Source organism: Pogona vitticeps, chromosome 6 (assembly GCF_051106095.1).
Source record: "Pogona vitticeps strain Pit_001003342236 chromosome 6, PviZW2.1, whole genome shotgun sequence".
Lineage (NCBI taxonomy): Eukaryota > Metazoa > Chordata > Lepidosauria > Squamata > Agamidae > Pogona > Pogona vitticeps.
Window position 1 is genome coordinate 4,316,933 of NC_135788.1, and position 20,643 is coordinate 4,337,575.

The 20,643-nt window shown below is 45.4% G+C and overlaps 1 protein-coding gene across 8 annotated transcripts in view; it reads right to left on the reverse strand.

Moving 5' to 3' along the window:
• Positions 1-5,919: 5,919 nt before the first annotated feature.
• The window catches only part of ADCYAP1R1 (ADCYAP receptor type I), a 116,533-nt gene continuing 101,809 nt past the window's right edge, over positions 5,920-20,643 (reverse strand). For 2 of the 8 annotated variants that reach the window (XM_073002812.2, XM_078378301.1), the window contains 4 exons: positions 20,163-20,243; positions 15,078-15,207; positions 12,819-12,860; positions 6,623-8,755 (listed from right to left, as the gene is read on the reverse strand). In XM_073002812.2, coding sequence (XP_072858913.2) covers positions 8,567-8,755; positions 12,819-12,860; positions 15,078-15,207; positions 20,163-20,243 — 442 coding nt within the window. In that variant the 3' untranslated portion in view covers positions 6,623-8,566. Of the gene's footprint in view, positions 8,769-12,818; positions 12,861-15,077; positions 15,208-20,162; positions 20,244-20,643 lie in introns of all 8 variants that reach the window. The other 6 variants (XM_073002811.2, XM_078378300.1, XM_078378304.1 and 3 more) reach the window with 5 other exon arrangements.

Here is a 20,643-nt window from a genome sequence, read left to right on the forward strand (position 1 = left end):
CCAAGGACACCTGGGTTACCCAAGGTTGGGAACCACTTCACTTCCAGCTTGGGTGTGTCTGGTAATGGTGCCCTACCCTGATTTTACTGGGATGCAGCTGTCATCATCCTTCGCCGTTGGCCATGCTTATAAGGGATGATGGAATTTGTAGTCTGAGAGCATTTGGAGGTCCACGACTGCTACCCCTTGCTTGGGCAGTATATGTAGTGGTTAGAACAGTCTCCAGATACCTCATCACCAACTTGGCGCAGGGTGTGACCACTAGGGCTATAAACTTTACTCCAGTTTGTCTTAGATCAAAATGGCACACTTCCTCCTCACAGAAAGAGGGCAAGATGGTTGCCTTGGTTTCTGAGCCAGTTTCCCACATTTCCAAGACCATTTTTGTGCACTTGTACACAATTTAAGAGAATGATCGTAGCAGCCTAGTTCTTGCGTGGATTGATGTATGGCACAAGCATGCGATGGGTTGCTTGTATCTTGGTAAGCAATCAACCTGGGATTGCTTCATAGGTCTGTGTGGGTTCAGAATAATAAAATATGTGTGTGCTTAACTTTGGAAAGGGTTATGGTTTCTCCTCCTCACCCTGGAAGGAACCATTCTCACGGCAGCTGAAGAATCCTCGTCACTCTGTCTCACTGTGTCAAGTCACCATGGGATAAGGTTTCTTTGTATCTCTAGGGAGCATTCAGCAGCCAAAATCCTGTTGCATAGAGGCACAGAAGGCATAACATTTCAAAGCCAATTGCCGTTAAGTTACAATATCTCCCTAGTTATGTGTTGCATGCAGTGTTGCATAACTTTGCGGACAATGGATAATGCTTACAAGAGATTTCTCAACTTACAGGAATCCACTTCCAAAAATTAAGCCTTTTGCATAACTGTGCAACAGGATTTCAGCCATACTTTCTCAGCTTTAGCCACCTCATGAGTTGTGGGAGAACCAAATATTTACATTATTCTGAGCAACGTGGCACAAGCAAGGAGGATCAATGTAATTTTTTTTTAAAAAAGCAAATAATTAAGATATATGCTCTGTAACTCTTCGAGGCTGTGTTCCCTCCGCGCCATCATCATTCTGACAAAAATGTCACAACAAATGTTTTTTATTGTTGTTATTGTCATCATCATTATTATTACATTTTCTCTTTAATAACATAGACTCTCAAACTCCAAAATAGATCTCAGTGGAATAAAAGAAAAGAAACATAGCAATGTCTAAGTGCAAAAATTGATGTTCAGACCTCCAGTTGAAGCAGTTCTGCATTGTGCGTGTCCTGCTGTCCCAAGGGCTTAGCACTGAAGACGCCTTTGAACAAAATGCCCTCTCCAACCATCTTTATTTCACCATATCCTTCTTCATCTCCCCCCCACCCGTTCAAACATTTGGTGTAAAATGACCCAAGAGGAAGTTCTTTAATGTTGTCCCCCCCCATTAAAAGCAAATTTCTTTTAGAAACACATGTAGATGTGTATAAACACATATATACATATGCATATGTGCATGCATATGTGTATAAACATTTATGTACTGCTATGGAAGGAAAATCTAACAATCCTGGCTCACAGGCATGCTATCAGAGGGCCTAATTCTAAGCTTAGTAGATCTCAGTGTGACATCTGTTCTCAGACAGGTGTGCTCAGGATCACATTGACAGTCCATGGAAAGGCTTCAGGTATAGCTGATGGTCCATCATTAGGATGTAGACCAGTGCTTCCCAACCTTGGGTCTCCAGATGTTCTTGGACTACAGCTCCCAGAAACCCTAGCCAGCACAGCTCATGGCGAAGGCTTCTGGGAGTTTTAGTCCAAGAGTCCAAGGTTGGGAGACGTTGCACTAGAGTGGTGGCTCTCCACCTTGGGTCCCCAGATGTTCTTGGACTAAAACTCCCAGAAATCCTAGCCAGCACAGTTAGTGGTGAAGGATTCTGGAATCTGCAGTCCAAGAACACCGGGGGAAACCAAAGTTGTAGATGACCATAGGTAGGGAGCTGGGATAGATCTCTGCTCACATTGAATGAGAACTCTTTTTTCAGAACAGGTCAAGAAACCTTCGGTCTCACACCTGTGCCCTTTGGAGCATAGATGGGGAAAAATTTCCTTGGGTTTCCGCAGCTTTGACAAAAGTAGTGGTTTTGCCCTGGCTCATGGGGGGAGGGGATGTACTCAAAAGGTTTACACCAACCCTGGCCCTCCAGATGTTCTTGGACTTCAACTCCCAAAAATCCTGGCCAGCAGAGGTGGTGGTGAAGGCTTCTGGGAGTTTTAGTCCAAGAACATCTGGAGGCCCAAGGTTGGGGACCACAGGTTTACACAATAGAAAAGTGTCTGGGCTGTTTGTGAGCCCAGACAAAGCAATGCACATTTTCCAATGTAGACAGTGAAAATGTACACAACTGAAGAAAATACACCCGGGGGGGGGGCTTAGCTGATGGAGAATGGTGCATGAACTAGCTAAACGCACCCATAAATGCCTACAATAGGGAAACTGTGTCGAGATGTGCACAGATTTCCATTAGAAAGAAACTCAAAAAGTTGAGAGGAGGGAGAAAATGCAGCTGAGATGGAGAGAAAGAGAACAGCCTTAAGGGTGAGAGATTTTCACATTTCTACCAAGGATTATACCCTACCAAGACTTCTTTTGGAGTAGACATGCATAAGGATGCACTCCAAGTCAGTGTTGCTGGTAGACATAACAAGGATGGGCGGACAAGGTATCAAATGCCCAGAAGCTCTGGTTGAAGAATATTCGACACTGGTGAAAGGCGTCAAATGGAAATGAAGACCTTTTCACTGTTTTTCTCTCTAACTGTCGTGCCCAGTTCGGATGCACATGTCACTATTTCTGGTCTATGTCAACATCACAGGGCTTTGACCATAAGTCTTCTTTATCTTTTTTTTTTCTTTTTTCTTTTTGCTGTTAGGGGAAAAATGCCAGTTTTTTTGCTGTCTTTGAGTCGTAAATTTCAAAGAGCCATGGGAAATGGATGACTCCCTTTCCTGTTAATTTTGGGGAATACGAATAAAATCAGTTTGCTCATTTGGGCAAACTGAACGAATTTTTTCACAGTCTCTTTTCCTAAAGACCCTCATTGAATGAGAAGCCTTCTCCGATGGGATGTCAAGTTTTGGGTCACAAGTCCCGTCAGCCTCCGTACTTTCAGTGGCTGGAGATGATGGACGCTGTGGTGTAAAACACTGGAAGGCATTACACATGGAGCAAGTAGTGCTCACCCATGGCAGAAGGTTGGGAACTAATATTTCTGTATAAAAGCATGCTAGGAGATGTGATTATGATTTAGTACATAATTCATGGTAGAACTTCTTGTCAACTACTATGAGCATTTTGGACTTCCATTGTAATGACATGGCCATCCTGGATTCATCACCCCATTCATAGGTGGTCCATATGATGATTATTTCAGGATATCCTGGCTCCTGGGATTATTGTGGTGGTAGCAACTTCCTCTCTCATTTTAAAGAAATGAATTGTTTTGATGAAAAACAGAACAGAAATGAAGCATTTCCTGCATCACCAGGAGGTTGGAGCTTCCCTTAGACGTTCTTGCGAGTCTAGAATTGTATCAACCCATGAAGTGGCTCTCACCATGTTAAAAATCCACCTTCCACACACAAAAATCTGGCCTCTATCCGCCACCTCAACATGCTGTCAAACTGGCCTGCACAAACCAATCAAAAAAGTAATGTGAGATTTCCTTCCTATGAAGCCTCAAGCTAGAGACATAGTAAGGATCTGTGTTTATACTGTATTTTTCTGTGTATAAGATGCCCCCATGTATAAGACGTCCCCCCTCGTAAGCCACCACTTGTCTGCATTCCCCCCTCCCCTTTTCAACTGCTAGAAGAGGCAGACACATCTGATCAAACAACCACATTTGAAAAACACACACATCAAAGGTCGTCCATTTCAAAGGTATAAGAAACCCCAACAAAAGCCAGCCAAGCGTTAGACAAAGGAGATGAAAATCAGTACAATAGGACCCCCTTCTCGGCAGGATCAGGATCTACTGATTCACTTGTCTACATTCTGAAAAAATATTAAAAGAAAAATCCTACAAATATATATTTCTAAAGATGAAGGTACCGGAACTGGCCACTAGAGGGAGGCAGAGAGCATGCTATGTAGTGTGTTGACTATTAAAATAGTGTTTGCTATCACTTGCATTTTTCAGCATCGGCGGAGGGGGGCTTGGAACCGATCCACCATGGATACGGTGATCCTATTGTACAACTAAGGCATCAATTTTGAATGGTGCACAAAAAAATCATGAATTTGGCAACACAGACGAAAAGGGCCGGAGGGTGAACCCGTAGGACAAATGAAAAAGCCATGGACCATTCAGGCACCGAGGAGAACTAAAGATGGGGAAAATCAGAAGCCTGTGGATGCAGACTTGACCGCTGTGTGTACCCAGTGGCACAAGTTACTCCCACCCTTGACAACATGAGCTCTTTATGGCCAAGTCCAGCCGAATCAACTGCATCACATTATCATGACCAGTTGTCAGGTGTAACCACCCTCTTAGAAACATGGTGCAGGCAAAATTCTCCACTGCCATCCACGGGATTTTGAAACTTGCTCTACAGAGGCTGTCATTCAACACTGGTGAGGTTTTCCTTTTCAAACTCGCTGTAACCAGGGTTAGGGCCCCTCTTGATGCCCATGGAGCGTAAGCTGTCCCCGCCCCCTTCTTACTCATGGAAGGATCTGCCCTGACATCTGTGCAGTTTTTGACGGTCCATTTACAGCTAGGGCAAATTTCCTACTCTTGTGGCTAAAACATCATAGAGGTCCAATGGAAGGGTAGAAATGATGCGTCTTCACATTTATGGAAATGTTGGCACGTTTAGTCTTTTGGCACTCTTAGGAAAAAGTTGGCCACTCAGATTTTTTTGCAACATGATACGTACTTCATCCACGTGTGACCAAGAATCCAGATTCACAGTCCAATCCTCTACATCCGTACAATCCTTTTGCTCACAATGACCCCTTCCTCTGAGATTAACCTCCCCCCAACACACACACACACACACACACACACACACACACACACACACACACACACACACGCACACACACACACACACACACCATGTATCATCGCGCACAGGCAGTTTTGTATAAAGGCATCAATGTTTATTACTTACTATTTTTGCCCCATCTGACACAAGCAAGAAAGGATTTGGGATTCAGCTCAATTCACCATTTGAAGCACATCAAGAGAGGTCAATGCTTTGTTTTCTAGAGAGTTAAATTGATGATCACACATTCCACATTCTTGCAACTTTGTAGAAAAATGCCCTTGCTCCAGGTGAGCTTTATCACAGATCATGTCTGAAACCTGTCTAAACTGAATTGGGTCCAGACGTAGTATAGAATATATATGTTGAAAATACCATATTTTTCAGCGTATAAGACTATACTTTTGTCTAAAATCTTTAGACTAAAAATTGAGGGTCATCTTATACACGGAAGTAAGCTGAGGAGAGAACAAAAACAAGTGGAGGGGAAAGCAGGGATCCAAGTGATCCGGCAGCACCTTGATCCCTTTCCCCCTACACTTGCTTAGCCCCACTTAGATGTCAATTTTGGATTAGAAAAGTGGGAGGCGTCTTATACATGGAAAAATATGGGTAATTCAAATAGATTTCAACAGGCCCACTCTAACTACTGTAGGCCTGGATTAGAGATGGGCATGATCCAAATGACGAACCAAAACAACTCAGGAACTGGGTTGGTTCATAGATCGGTTCGCGGTTAGGTCCATGCCTTCTCTTTTGCAAAAACAAAGCGCCAAACTTTTTTTTCCATTTGGTGCTCCATTTCGGCAAAACAGATGCCCCCCACCCCTTTCCCTCTGCCCCCCTGCCTCCTTTCCTGGTCCTGCCCCCTCCTCTTCTTCCTTTTGCATTGCCGCCACCTTCTGAGACAGCGGTCCAGCTTTCCTTCTGCACCGGCCTACTGGCTGATAGGCTGAGCAAGGATGCCCCCACCTCCTCACCCAGCTACCTGTGATTTGCACCACAGACAACCTGTCAAGCCAAATATGAATTACCAAAAGTTTCATAAAGCATCTGCTTCTGTAAAGCCATCAAGAGATGAAAAAAAACAAACAAATCAGGAGATGATTGAAAACATTGAGAATCTGGTGGGCCTCCATTCCATAACCCAGACCATGTGCTGCGGTGGACCGTTTGGGTCCCAATCCCTACACATCCCTTTTCACAAAAGCAGATGTGCAAGCACGGATGTCAACACGTGGGCAAACGTGTGCATCGAAGGGGACAATCACAGTCCTGGCTGACAACACGCTGTGTGATACAACAGAGGAAGGAGTGCAGTCCAGGACGGATCAAGACATCTTGCCACCAGAGAAGGATAAAACGGTCCTTCTTTGCCCACATCTTTGTCCTCACCTACACAAGCAGACTAGGCTGTCTGGTGACTCGCCCGTCAGATGGACGGGCTGGGACAAGTCAAGTTAGGGGATTAGGATGAGATGCACAGCAGGCTCAGCTTCATCCTTCAGCACAGAGGAGCAGCCAAGGGGCTCCGAAGCAACAGCCAAGAAACCGCAGTCACTCCCCTCGAGGTTACTGTCTTACTCAGCCTAACAGTAGGGCCGGCACTGCTACAGTTCCCCTAACCTTGCGGGACCTTCAACGTGGAGGACCTCTTGGTGAGAGATCTCCCCTTCTCTTTCTTCTAACAGGAAGGGGTGGGTGGGTGTCAACCTAAGTGCTCTAGTGAGGAACATGTATCACTGCACTGACTGCGTCATCTGTTTAAGGAGGACTGAATGCTTCTTGGGTAGAGACCAGATCCTGGCTTGCCACCAAGGGCCCCTTCTTCCCTAGGCTCCCAAACTTTGAATGAAAATAACCACATTCATGTCAATGAAAGAAAAAGAACTTCAGCCTTTCCACTGCAGCTCTCTAGGCTGTACCCAGCTTGCATCCATTTCTTCGTATTCAACAAAATATCCTATATTTCTATCTATATTTTTTTTCTCCCTCTGATATTTACACACTCTCTCATACGCACATGGACACACATGCACACACACTGGTTAGAGAGGCTTTAGAAACATCACAAGAGGCTCAAAATGATCCACAGTGGTACAATTCAGAGTCCTTTGGAGACGTCATGCCTTGCACAAGGTCTCCGGGACGGGAAAATATATATTGACATCATTGTTTGCATTCGGCTGAAGTAGCTATGTATCAGCTGTGGCTTTTGACTATAAGGCAGGATCAGGAAAAGATGATTCCTGTGTCCCTCACCTGGAAATCAAAGGCATTCTTGACTCTTTGTGTGTTTATGTATTGTCTAGACATTCAGTTGGAAAAAGGGTCTACATTCAAAGAAACCAGTCCCCTTCACACACCTTCCAAAGTCCGGCCATTTCTCTGCCATAGCTTCTTAACATCCAGGTGTCCTGACCACAGGGAGACCTTCTGAGACTTACCACAGCAGATTCCCCCTGTTTTAGCTAGGTCATCCACAGCCTTGGTATCATCCTAGCCCTTTTTGGTGTGGACCTTCCCATGGCAAAGAGATTACATTTTTGTGTAATGCCCAACAACAGTCAACCAGGCATCTGATGTTGCCACCTTTGGTCGCATTCTGGATTCTGTGACCAGCTGTCCATCAAAGGGGAAACAGGGATCGTTCCGGAGAACTTAAATTCCCGGGATTCGTCTACACGTGATGTGAGAGCTAGTCTCCCATTTTAGATCGGTTTTCTTTAAAAAATAATAATAATGGAGTGGAGGGAGAGAAAGCAACCCATCAATCTAAAAAAATAGAGCTCTATTGTTGCTGGGATGTCCCTTTTAGCAAATTCACAGCTTCACCTAAAATTTCAGATACATTCTTGAATAAAGGAAGAAAGAATGGCAACCACTCCACGTTTTGGGTGTGGATCACAGCTCGGCGTCGAAAGCTGGTGTCTACACAGTTCTACGCACCTCGGCGGACGGTGTGTGGAGTCCCAGAACCTCCTGGTGGAATCCGATTCGATAGTCATAAAGACACGGCTGGTTGCAGTATATCCACCGAGGTGTTTACCTTTAAATTTTCAGTCATGGGGGGAAAAATTTGGAGATGCTTTTCGGAACAACGACCAAAGTAGGTGGGGAGTCCAAGAGGTGCTCGCTCACAGGGATCAGCTTGACAACCAAAAATCACGAGGGCACAACGATCACCAGAAACACAAAGCCAACGATGGGAATATTTGCAGCTTGGGTGGGTCGGACGTGGTTTTCCCTCCAACCCACCCCATGGATGATCGCGGTTGCATATTTACAAGACTCTTCGATCCCTTCTCTTCCATCTGTCTGAGGTTACGAGTTTCTGACGTCCGGAAGGATCTTGCGTCTCTTTTTTTAATTAAAAGGGAGATGGATTTGGAAAAACACACAAGAGACAGAAACGACAACCCACACGCCACCATAATTATGACTCTGTTTTTGTCTGTTTTCAAAGGGGGGCTCTCTTGTTCCTTTTGCAAGGGGTGGACGGGGAGAAGTGGCTTCACGCATTCATGTGGCCAGGTTCTCCGCATTTATGCTCGACATGCGAATCTGTGAGCTGCTTTTGCTCAGAATAGACAACTGAGTCCCCCCATTCACTCCGCTGCTGGCCAGGGAGGGGTGACGATGCTTGAAATCCACAGCAAAATACCGGTTGACTTTCCAGCTCCTCCATTTTCTCTTTATCTCTGATTGCACCTTTAGGGAGAAACTTTAAAAGGTCATTTTTTAATGTACTTAGCTGTTTGGGAACATGCTGATACAGTATCTAAAAATTACACATGCAAAAACACACACACACACACACACACACACACACACAAGCACACACAAGGGCTGTGCTCTGGATTGGGAGAAATAACAACATCTGAATGGAATCAGGATTATTCGAACTGATTTGTGGGAAACCCGTATCAAAGTGGGCAAGTTCTGGAACAAAGATGTCCACAGTAGCATATAGTTAGGTTATACAGTTCCGTAATAGCACTGTTGGGAATGGGGAAAAAGACCTTAACCACTTGCGTTTCTACTTAGAATGATCTGTCCTTCCCCTTCAAGGGCTGTCCCGCACCTTTCTGGCACAGGGCTGGGGCATGCAATCTTTTTGGGCTGATTCACTGAGATGCAAAAGAGTTCTTTGTGAGCTAAAATAGATTGAAAAAAGGAGCTTTTATAAGCACAGGCTAGATTGCACCAAATTTCACAGTGCGGACTGGCCCGGAGTGAAGCCAATTCTCAAATCAGTTCAGCTCCAGAGTCCAAACTGAATAAGGCCCACTACACAACCCAAAATGCTAACTACCTAAACGTCATTAGGTTTACTTCCCTTTTTAAGCTCTGTCAGGTTTCCGAATATCTTGAATCTCGGTACAAAAGCAAAAAGGTTAGGGCTGTTTGGGTATTCTAGTTAATTTACCAAGACTCTGTTAATTTACCAAGCAAGTCAGATTCGGGGGCCCAAACCAATGGAATGGAGCACAGGTTCTAAAAGACCAAACTGGGATACATTGGGACTTGGTCTATAAATCAAATCAAGACATCCATGCACAGTCCTAAGACAGTTCAACAATACCAGACAGACAAAGTTAAGGGGCCCAACTGTCCCTTGCAATTCAGCATGTGACCTGGGATATGGAGGATGATTGTTTTTAATGGTACCTCTTTGTGCTCTGGTGTGAACGGAGATAAAGTGGGGGAAGTATGAGTTCAAATTTTGTTTGTTTGCTTGATGGGTACGAACTTTCGAAAACTCACAAAGATCGTTATAAATCAGTGGCTCCTGACCTTGGGGCCCCGGATGTTATTGAACTACGACTCCAAGGAATCCTGGCCAGCACAGCCAGTGGTGAAGGCTGCAAATCTCACAGACTGTTTCTTACTCTTTGTGAGAACCAAAGGGAGGGCAGGAGTGACATTTTTCTATGGGACTGCAGCAAGATTTCTCTGAAATTTTTACCTCCAAGAGATCTTGCAGGATTCCTCCGAGGTTCCGTAGCCTTTTAAAAAATAAAAACTAGAAGCTATACAGGATTATTGCAATTCTCGAGCAAAACAATTCTCGAGGATCCTGCAGTGATTTAGCATATTTTAGGGGCAGTGATTTAGCATGTTTTAGGACAACCCTAGTCAAAAATTCCATGAGTGTCACAGATGACGATCGACAGCACTCGGAAACCATTCTCGTGGGTCCTTGAGAAACTGTGATCCTGATAACTGGGTGTTTCTCTTATTATACAGTATTATGTTATTTTGATCTAGATTCGTTAGTTGCCCAGAGAACAGGCATCACCACTAGTTGGGTGGGATAATTAAACAATTAAAATAAAAGATAAGCACCTATCTTAAGCATGCTATTGCTGCTGCCATTAGTCACACGAAAATACCACGTGTCCCCCCCCCCAAAAATGCGTATCAAAGTGACCCACCAGAAACAAACAAAAATGGTCGAATTCAACTGGAAAGCTACAGTGGCATAATTAAACCAACATGTGTTTCAGCCATGAATGGCCATCCATTTAATAAGTCATCATCAGCATCAGCTGTCACAGACTGTCATGCGACTGGCGTCTGACAGCAAATGCTTACACCAACTTCATAACTTGCAGGAATTCAAGTTGAAATTTACTCCCACAGACTTAAGCTGGTGTGTGCAAGGACTAGGATTCTGGCCTTTCAGTGGAATCCTTACAATTTGGTAAGTTACAACTGCCTTTGTGTGTGTTTGTGTGTGTGTGTGTGTGTGTGTGTGTGTGTGTGAATCACCCGAAGCTTTAATGGATTGACCTAGTCCTTGAAATCTCACACATGCCAACACATGCGCACACACATATTTCAAATGTACAGGATCGCAATGCTCCTTCCCCCCTCCCACCTCAATAGTCCTCTTCAAAAGATCCTTCTACACATTGGATCACGTTGAAGCAAGGTGCATGGGAAGTAGCGCCATCTCAACATCCACATAACCAGGAAGGAAGGTGTTAGACTTCCCCTCTGCATGTTTGAGGCCAAGCCAGCATGCGTGATGGGTCATGAATCTCCCTCAATGTGCTGATTCCATGCATGAACATCCATTCCTAGCTCTCCAAATCACATCCTTCCCGCTGGGGACCCAGAAATGCTGGGACTGGAGATTTATATATGTAGATGAAAGGCAGGGCTATGCAGATGAGGTTGGGCTTGACTCTGTATAGCTGGGATGCCCAAGGGTGAGGAAGACATTTAGCCCTCAGCAAAACTATATTGATCCTTTGGCACGAATGACCGATTGCCACTTGCAGCTTGCACACGATCCTGGTGGGACACCGTATCTCGAAAGGAAACTTGTGCTTCCTTCTTTGAAGGACATCAGAGGAAGCCTGTTTCTTCCCAAAGGTTTGGAACGTTCCTTTTTCGGAGTTCAACCACGGTGGTTCAGGAGAAGACTTAAGGAAGTGTGTCTTCCCTTGGAATCCTTCATTTATTATTTTAGTGTACACAGTTGGACACTTTTGGTCAAAATTCCTTGTTTGGCACAGCAAATCACACTAGAGTAGGCCCATTGAATCAATGTGGATTTGGTGAGTCAACTCTTCTGTGCATTCCATGGATTCAAAGAGACTTGCTCTAACTGCAATTTACTATGCTGAAATAAGTTGCAATTAGAGAAGGCCCATTTGAATCAATGGAACTTAGGTGTAGGTTGATTCACCATATCCCCATTGATTCAGTGGGCCTACTGTAGTCTGACTTACTATGCAAAGGAACAGGATTCTGGCAAGTGTGTTGTGGCAACGTGCAATACAGTGGTGCCTCGCTAGACAGTTATCCCGCATGACAGTTTTTTCGCTAGACATTGACTTTTTGCAATCGCTATAGCGATTCGTAAAACAGTGATTCCTATGGGGGAATTTCGCTGGACAATGTTTGGTCCCTGCTTTGCAAACCGATTTTCACTAGACGACGATTTTGACAGCTTCCTCCATGCTCGCAAAACAGGTGTTTTCGGGACCTAAGTTTCGCAAGACAACGATTTAAACAGCTGATCGGCGGTTCGCAAAGCGGCTTTCCTATGGCCGATCTTCGCTAGACAGCGACAATTCTTCCCCATTGGAATGCATTAAACAGGTTTCAATGCATTCCAATGGGGAAATGCTTTTTGCTAGACGATGATTTTGCTAAACAGCGATTTCAGTGGAATGGATTATCATTGTCTAGCGAGGCACCACTGTATGTGTGGGAATCAGAGGTGTGGTTTTCTTGAACTACAGTTCCCAGAATTCCCAGGCCAGCCTAATTGTGCTTCCTGGGGGGTTCTGAGATATGGAGTCCAAACACATAGATAGGCGCATCTCTCCTGGTGCTATCAAAACACTCTGCAGGCGATATCTCCTGAAAATGTTCCTTAAAGGCTCTTGAAAATTCAGTGGCCAGGCTGACTCTGAGGTGCTCAGTCTTGTAGTTCCAAAAAAGGAATTAAATGTCTTTTTTGACCCTTGTTTCTCTAGACAGTCACTGAGAAGGAAAGAGTGCTTTTGATTCAAGAGCAGAAGAGAGGCCTCGTCCCTCCCCGCCCGCATCAAGAGGTTTCCCTCCCTTCCTCAACCTTGACGGATCCTTTGCGGGATGGGAAAGGATCTGTTTCAGAGAGCAAGGAGATCCCGGCCCATCAGAAGCAGTCCAGACAATGAACGACAGTCACGATGCAGAATGGAAGATGAAGATATGAACGGTTCTCAGATTTATAATTTACAGAAGGAAGGAACCAACTGATCCCAAAGCTCACCTCCCCATTCAAGAAGCAGTAGAGGACAGCCACGACGAAGCCCTGAAGAGGAGAGAAAGGAGATACTGGTCACAAGGCCATGAGAATCCTCTGTCAGTTCAAGGTATTTTTTGTCTCAGAGCTGGGAAACATTGCTTCGTTCGGACCACAACTCCCAGGATCCCCCAGCTGGCTTCTAGGATTTGTAGTCCAAAGCCAGCAACCCTTCCAGGTCCTGTCATCTCCCTACACTAGAGCTAGAACCTGCGGCATTACTTTTTAAAGACCAAAATCCTATCCATGTTCACCTACAGTTTCAGTATTGTGACATGGCTAATTGCAGCTAATTGACTGAGGAGCCTTGTGAATGTGAGGTAGTGGTTAAGCTGCCATATTACAGCCAAAACTCTGCTTGTAACCAGGGTTCAATCCCTTTGAAAGGGATTCAAAGGCCCTGGGCCGTGTCTTGGTTATGGGCCTGGCTTTGCACCTCATGGTGCAATCGAGATGGGCTGTGGCACCTTTCCAATTAGCTGCAATTAGCTGTGGTAAGCTATAGAAAACTTATGTAACTGCCAATAGTATTCTATCCAAAGTCAGTGAAAAAGTAATCAGTTACAGCTACAGGTTCCAATGATAATGGTGAGTTATTGTTATAGTTACTTTTTAAAAGTTGCTCTTGACTCTAGTTTCTCAAAGACAAGTAAGAAGTTGCTTTGAAGTTCCTTCCAAAACTCTGAAGGCTATAAGTAGCTGGCCTGGGAGGAGGCATACTGTCCTCTCATTGGTACGCTGGTTGCCTCAGTGTGTACAACAGAGCACCAGAAAGCAGCATGAGGCAGCACCCGAACCAGGTCATACTCCTATTCCTCCTCCTCCATCATTTAAGTAGTCACCATCCCCACCCCCAGCTGTAAAAACAACTGAAAAGGTACAGTTCAATTGCTGAAGGAGTGTCGTTGTTTGCCATTTTGATAGAACTCTAACGTGACTTAGGGATCCTTTCATTACTGAAATGCAGGACCCCATGATCCACTGATTCGCTGACAGTATTAAAATACTGAAAGAAAAAAAATCACAACATTGTATTTTTCAGTGTATAAGATGCCCCCATGTATAAGATGCCCCCCTGCTTTTCTAACCCCAAATTAAGAAATCTAAGTGGGGCTTAGCAAGTGGTGGGGAAAGCAGGGATCAAAGCCCTGCAGGATCACTTTGATCCCTGCTCTCCCCTCCACTTGTTTTTTTCTCCTTAGCTTACTTCTGTGTATAAGCCAACCCTCAATTTTTAGTCTAAAGATTTTAGACAAAAGTATAGTCTTATACACTGAGAAATACGGTATATATTTCTAACAATGAAGTTACCAGAACTGGCCTCTAGAGGTAGCTAGAGGTCACGTGATGTATCATGTTTCCTAGAGAAATATATTTTCACAATGTCATGAACAACAGAGTTAGCCAAAGATCAAGCTATGCACAGCATTCGCTATGATAATAGCATTTGCCACAATCCACTTTTTTCAGCCTCTGTGGAGGGGCTTAGAATCAACCTCTTGTGGATCTGGGGGTCCTACTGTAATTCATTGGAAATAACTAACTATAAGTAACCAACTACTTAACCAAGTTCTGATTAGTCATCTTTTTAGACCACTAAAAAAACAAAAAAGTCTTTTTTTATATAATGTGCCAAAGACAAGAATTCTTGTGCCAGCAGGATAGCGTTTGTTCACCTGCTCTATTGCTAGGTTTTATTTTTCAGATGCTACGATATCTCAGTTTACGCAGCATGCGCTAGGAAGTTTCTTTTAAGGAGTCTGCTCGCTCCTTCCTTCCTTCCTTCCTTCCTTCCTTCCTTCCTTCCTTCCTTCCTTCCTTCCTTCCTTCCTTCCTTCCTTCCTTCCTTCCTTCCTTCCTTCCTTCCTTCCTTCCTTCCTTCTTCCCTCCACTCTTTTCCTTCCTTCCTTCCTTCCTTCCTTCCTTCCTTCCTTCCTTCCTTCCTTCCTTCCTTCCTTCCTTCCTTCCTTCCTTCCTTCCTTCCTTCCTTCCTTCCTTCCTTCCATACATCCATCATTTGCTCCTTCCTTCCTTCCTTCCTTCCTTCCTTCCTTCCTTCCTTCCTTCCTTCCTTCCTTCCTTCCTTCCTTCCCTCCCTCCCTCCCTCCCTCCCTCCCTCCCTTCCCTCCCTCCCTCCCTCCTTCCTTCCTTCCTTCCTTCCTTCCTTCCTTCCTTCCTTCCTTCCTTCCTTCCTTCCTTCCTTCCTTCGGCGTGCTCCACACTCACCTGGAAAGAGCCGAGGCCCAGTTCAAAGACCAGCCTCTCTCTCTTGCTGACATTCTCAGGATAAAAGGCAAAGACTGTGTAATGAATCCCAAAGAGTGGAATAAGCAACAAGGTCGACCTGGCCAGCCTCCTGTGGGAGAGAAACAAAAGACCAGTTTACGAAGCTCGGCGGGCACTCCGTATTCCTGTCCTCTGTTAACAAAGAGGAGAAAAGGATTCAGCTTTTCACCAGCTGGACTAAAACACTCCATTCCCATTTGATCCCATTCCTTACTCCTAGGGAGGCCCAAACATAAGAAGCTGTCTCACACCGAGTCAGACGTTTGGCCCACATTTGTCAACCCCTGGCTGGTGGTGGCCTTTGGGTCCCTGAGTCTTTCTCAGCCATACTCAGATCTTGCAAACCATTCTTTCCTGACTTGGAATCCAGATGTTCTCAGGCTACATCCCCCATCGTGGTGGTTGGGAGTTCATGATGGAAGACTTCACCGGGGGAACCCCAAGGTCAGGAAAAGGGTGTTTCACATGGAGGTGAACATGGAGATGTTACCAGGTCTAGACTGGTGACATTCTTGGATGCAAAGGACATGCTCTACCACCAAAGCATCGACCCTCCCCAGAAACTGTGGGACTGTGCTTTGTCTGCAGGGCAAAACTACAGCTAATTTGGCCCCAAATGTTTGCCCGTAGTATTCTTTAGAGAGAGGCACTCTCTTGCAGGATCTGACCACCTAGTCGCTCTCCTGCAGGCCTCCATTCCTCTAAAGGTACTTAATATTTTGTTGCTCAGCGGAGGTCCATGATGGGCCAGAGAAGGAAAAATGACCCAGAGCAGGCAGTCAAACCATAGTGGAAACACAACTAGGTATGGGATATTCAGGTTAGTATAGGGGGGAGGTCAGGCAGGCAGGGGGAGGGGCGGGTATCCCATTTTGCCAAAGCAAAAACAAAGCACCAAGGGGGTGGTGGATTCGGACGCTTTGTGTTGTTTCCCCAAAACGGGATTCCCCCAACCCGAACCGAAGTGCAAACCAGCCCAGTTCGTCCTTCGGTCCGTAGCCATCTCTAACCAGCAACAAATTTTTGTCTCTGTTCTCACCTACAGGGCTGCTTAAAAAAAAGGAGGCATTTGGGTTTTCAGAATCCGGACGCACTTGGGGGAACCAACGAAATGCCTGTGTCATCTCTGATGAACCCAAACTAAAGGCATGCCACCACTAAGAGGTGGAAGGTGTCAGGACAAACCCGTGCCAGAAACAGCAGAATGTGCAACCATGTCCTGCTCTTCTTCCTCCTCTATTGAGGAGGGAAGGTGTTCAAGAAACATTTTGGGACAACCCGCTGGGAATATACCCCAAGCAGGCAGTCCCGGGCCTCCTGTTGGGCCATGAGGCTCCCAGCTCTAAGACCCCAAGAGAAGAGATAGTGATGCGCCCGTGACCAAGAACAGTGACTCAGTTCCACAGAAGAGTAGGACACCATGGCCAGCTGTGAAATGTCCCAAATGAGCTTCCTGGTTATTACCACTGTGTGCCATCTCTTTCCTGAACCTGTGCAGTTGTCCTGACTCTACATTCATCCCCTCCTGCTTCAGCCGTGGATTTGCTCTCTTGCTCCCCAGCCTTGCACACCAGATGGGGAGCACATCGCCTTATATCTCAGCACCGACAGAAGCAGGGCATGGCTCAATGAATTCTTCGTTGGCTATCTGCCTTGGATTGAAGTAAATACAGGTTTGTCCGACCACAGTGGAGGGCTGGAAGGCCATGTTTGGAATGGGGACAGAAGGCAGGCAGGCCAGCCAGTCAAATGTCCTGTACCGACGGCGAGGCAGATGTCAGTTTTGCTCCCAAATCAAGAGGCCATTGTGCAGATGCAACCTTGCAGCCTTCTGTCCGGGATGGTATGAGGTCAAGGATGGTAGGAAGTCTCCTGGCTTGGGCAGGGGGTTGGACTAGAAGACCTCCAAGTTCCCGTCCAACCCTATGATGATTCTACGCATCTCAAGTGTTTAGGATGACCATTTCCATCATCTGCGATCATGGCCCATGTTGGCTGGGATACCCTGTGGGGGGCAAGTTAGTTATAATGGGACTTCCTCCGTTGAGAATGAATATGGGTAACCAGTTACCAAATGGTAACTTACCATGGCATATAAATGCTCATCGTATAAGCTGGCAATCCAGAAATGGGAGTCAAGTGAGTTTGGGAGCCTAGTAACTCATGGCATCAGTAGCAATGGGGAACTGTGTCATTCTCATGCACCTCTGGAGCAGTCAAGACCCTCATGCACGCTCAGGGTTGGGAAGGGCTTCAATATAAAAACGACATGGCCCCTGTTTTCTCCAACCCCTCTCCACTCCACTGCCCTGTTTTTCTAGGGTACATTTGCTTTGCACGTGAAGCAGAACAGATGGAAGACTCCTACGAAGCTCTGATATCCTACGCTTTCCTGAACTCTCTTGGAGAATCTAAGGAAAAAGGCGAGGCAGCAACTGAAGCCTGACAATCCCTTCCTGATCTAGTTCTTTGAAACGTTTTATATCCCTTCTTTCCCAAACGTCCAAGGTATCTAAACATGAAAAGAGAAGACAGCCCAGAGAGGCTACAAATATAGTCAAGTTACTTTCAAGACACAACGAAACTTTGAAGCGTGGTGACTCTGAAAGACAAACAAAGCCAAATGAGAAAGAGCTGCATCTCTCCCCCCCCCCAACCTCGTACTCTCCAGATGTGTTGGAAAAGGAGTTAATGGAGCTGTTGCTAAGGGCATATGGAAAATGTGGTCCAACACAGCTGAAGGCTACCAGGGTGGGCAGTTGTGAGCATAAGAACATGTTGGTTCACCTGCAGAAACAAAAACAGGTGATCTGGAACTCCAAGGCCTGGGGAGAAATGCAACTGATAAGACCATCTCAATAGCAGCCCTAAGGGTGCATCTGAAGGACCATGGACTTAATATGGAGTGCAAGTCATTGGTTGATCAGCTCCTGGTTGACGTTCTCCTACCAAGTGGTTTAACCCTCTGCGTCACCACCTAGAAGGGAAGCCCATCCAGACCACCAAACTCAACATAGCGATCTCAGTTTATTTAGGCATCCTTCCGTCTCGAGAGACTATGGTAATGTGCTCTGTATGGACTTGGAACAGCATCTAGTGTGGCTGAGAAGGCCAATTCGAGAGTGACCATCCTTTCCACACTGAAGATAAATACAATCTGTCCCCTGTCCAGCTCCCTGATTTGGCTGCTTTCGGGACGGCCTCTTTGCCTCGGCCTGCTGGACAAGGGTCTCTTCAAATTGGGAGAGGCCGTGATGCACCGCCTGCCTCTAGGCTGAACGCCTGGAGGTCAGGGTTTCCCATCTGTTGAGGTCCATTCCTAAGGCCTTCAGATCCCGCTTGCAGATATCCTTGTATCGCAGCTGTGGTCTCCCTCTGGGGCGATTTCCCTGCACTCATTTTCCATACAGGAGATCCTTTGGAATCTGACCATCAGCCGTTCTCGTGACATTCTCACAACAGTGATCAGGACTGATACAAATGACCAGTGAGTTGCGTGTTTAGGTGCAAGGTTTGGAACGTAGGACTGACTCTTCTTTGACTCATTTAAAAGTAATCCGACATTCCCCTAAAGACAGGAGAAGATTCTGTTCATTTGCCGAATCTGGAAATAATTATAACTAATTAATTAATTGCATGATGTCTTTACTAGAACTGCCCACTAAAGGGAGCAAGAGACCATGTTATGTATTCTTGTCATTAAAGAATACTTAGCATGGTTTCTTGCTTGTTCTAGAGGCCAGTTCTGGTAATCTATGCAAAACTAATTTTTTTCCCCTGGAATTTTTCTTTCACCGCATTATGTATAGTGTTTGCTGTTATCCATGGTTTTCAGCTTCCACGGATGTGCTTGGAACCAATCCCCCATGGATATGGGGATCCTACTGTATAATGTTTTCTCCCCAGTTCTCTTTACCTATCTGGAAGTGATACATTTGAATGAAGTGGAGCAGAAAGGAACTAATCTTCCTTCCTTCCTTCCTTCCTTCCTTCCTTCCTTCCTTCCTTCCTTCCTTCCTTCCTTCCTTCCTTCCTTCCTTCCTTCCTTCCTTCCTTCCTTCCTTCCTTTTATCCTGGTGCTTTCGAAACACATCTGGATGCCTTGAAGTCTTTCTGAGAGCTTTATTGCCGCTACCACTGTCAGTTCATCCTCTACAGTTAAGGGGAAAGTTAGAGATGGATATTTGGGAGACAATGAAGGCAGGAAGAACAGAATATGGAAGTCCTTCTCTGGCCCCATCAATGAGAAGGGGAGGCTATTTTTTTCAAGTGCCTCTTTGGAAACCACCCAAATTTTATTTGTGAGTCATACAGAGAAAAAGGCAGAGTGCCCTTCTTGAGGAGAACAGCAAGGTAAACAAACAAATTCATTAAACCAACACATTTAGGATGGGCCATGTATGCTGTACAGACTGCATGTAAACCCTCTCTCCTCTATTCTACACCCCCTTAATTTTGTAGTAACAAAACAAGAGGTTGTTTCATTTTTAAAATTTCCTTTTTTCTTCTTCATTTCATTGAGGCCTGGTTTAGAGTTAGACGTGCACTTCTAGCAGTCCTCTGGGTGTGAGAATCTACTTGTAAACAAGGTGCACGGAGATGTTACACCTTGTTTCGATGGGGGAAAATACCCCACTTGGGTTGCTTTCTTTGCTGTAGCTCTGCCGAATGTCAGAAGCTGTTTTGAAAGACAGGGCAGATCCCAAAATAAATAAAAACAAAATGTAATTGAAAAAGATAAATTTCACTGGCCATGATGAGTGACCATTTGGCACATGGTTCTTCACACTGACCAACAGCCAACATTTCCCCCCTGAATGAGCCAAAACATTTCAGACACTGAGCGCTCAGCTTCATTACTCAGGCAAACAGCAAACAGCACACAAGTGGAAACGAAACAGACAAAGCCGACATGCAGCGCACAAGGAACACAGATGCCACCCTCAGCGGCCGCTACATCTTATGGACCACATAGTAGCAACATGCACCGACCACAGATATTGCCACAGGATCGCGTACACTTACAAGGTAATGGTGGACAGTTCTGACATCCTGCAAGGGTGCTGGTTAGCCCTGTTGGATTTACAGTAGCATTTCTGAACGCAGCTGCAGAATGCGACAAGATCAGCAAAAAGACAAAAACAAAAAAATAAAAACAAATAAAAACAAAAACAAACGTGTTTTCTCTTTCCTGTTCATCCCAACCAGGCCAAGAGGTAGGTCAACTCTGAACACATTTTCACAATCAGGGCATCCAAACAAGCAAAAGCATACACACCACAGGACGCGGGTGGAAGGAAAGGAGTGTGTCGCCAGATGAAATGGAGAATGGATTAACCATGGAGAAATCGGAGGCCCCTTTGCTGCATTAAGCTAAGAAAATGGGCGGAGGTTTGCAAGCGGGTGTAGCAAAGATAAAGGCAACAGAAAAACAGGTCTTGGAGGCAATTCATCTCTTTGAAAGCCCATTTTTACTTAGATGGATCAGGTGACCAGCAATGTCTTT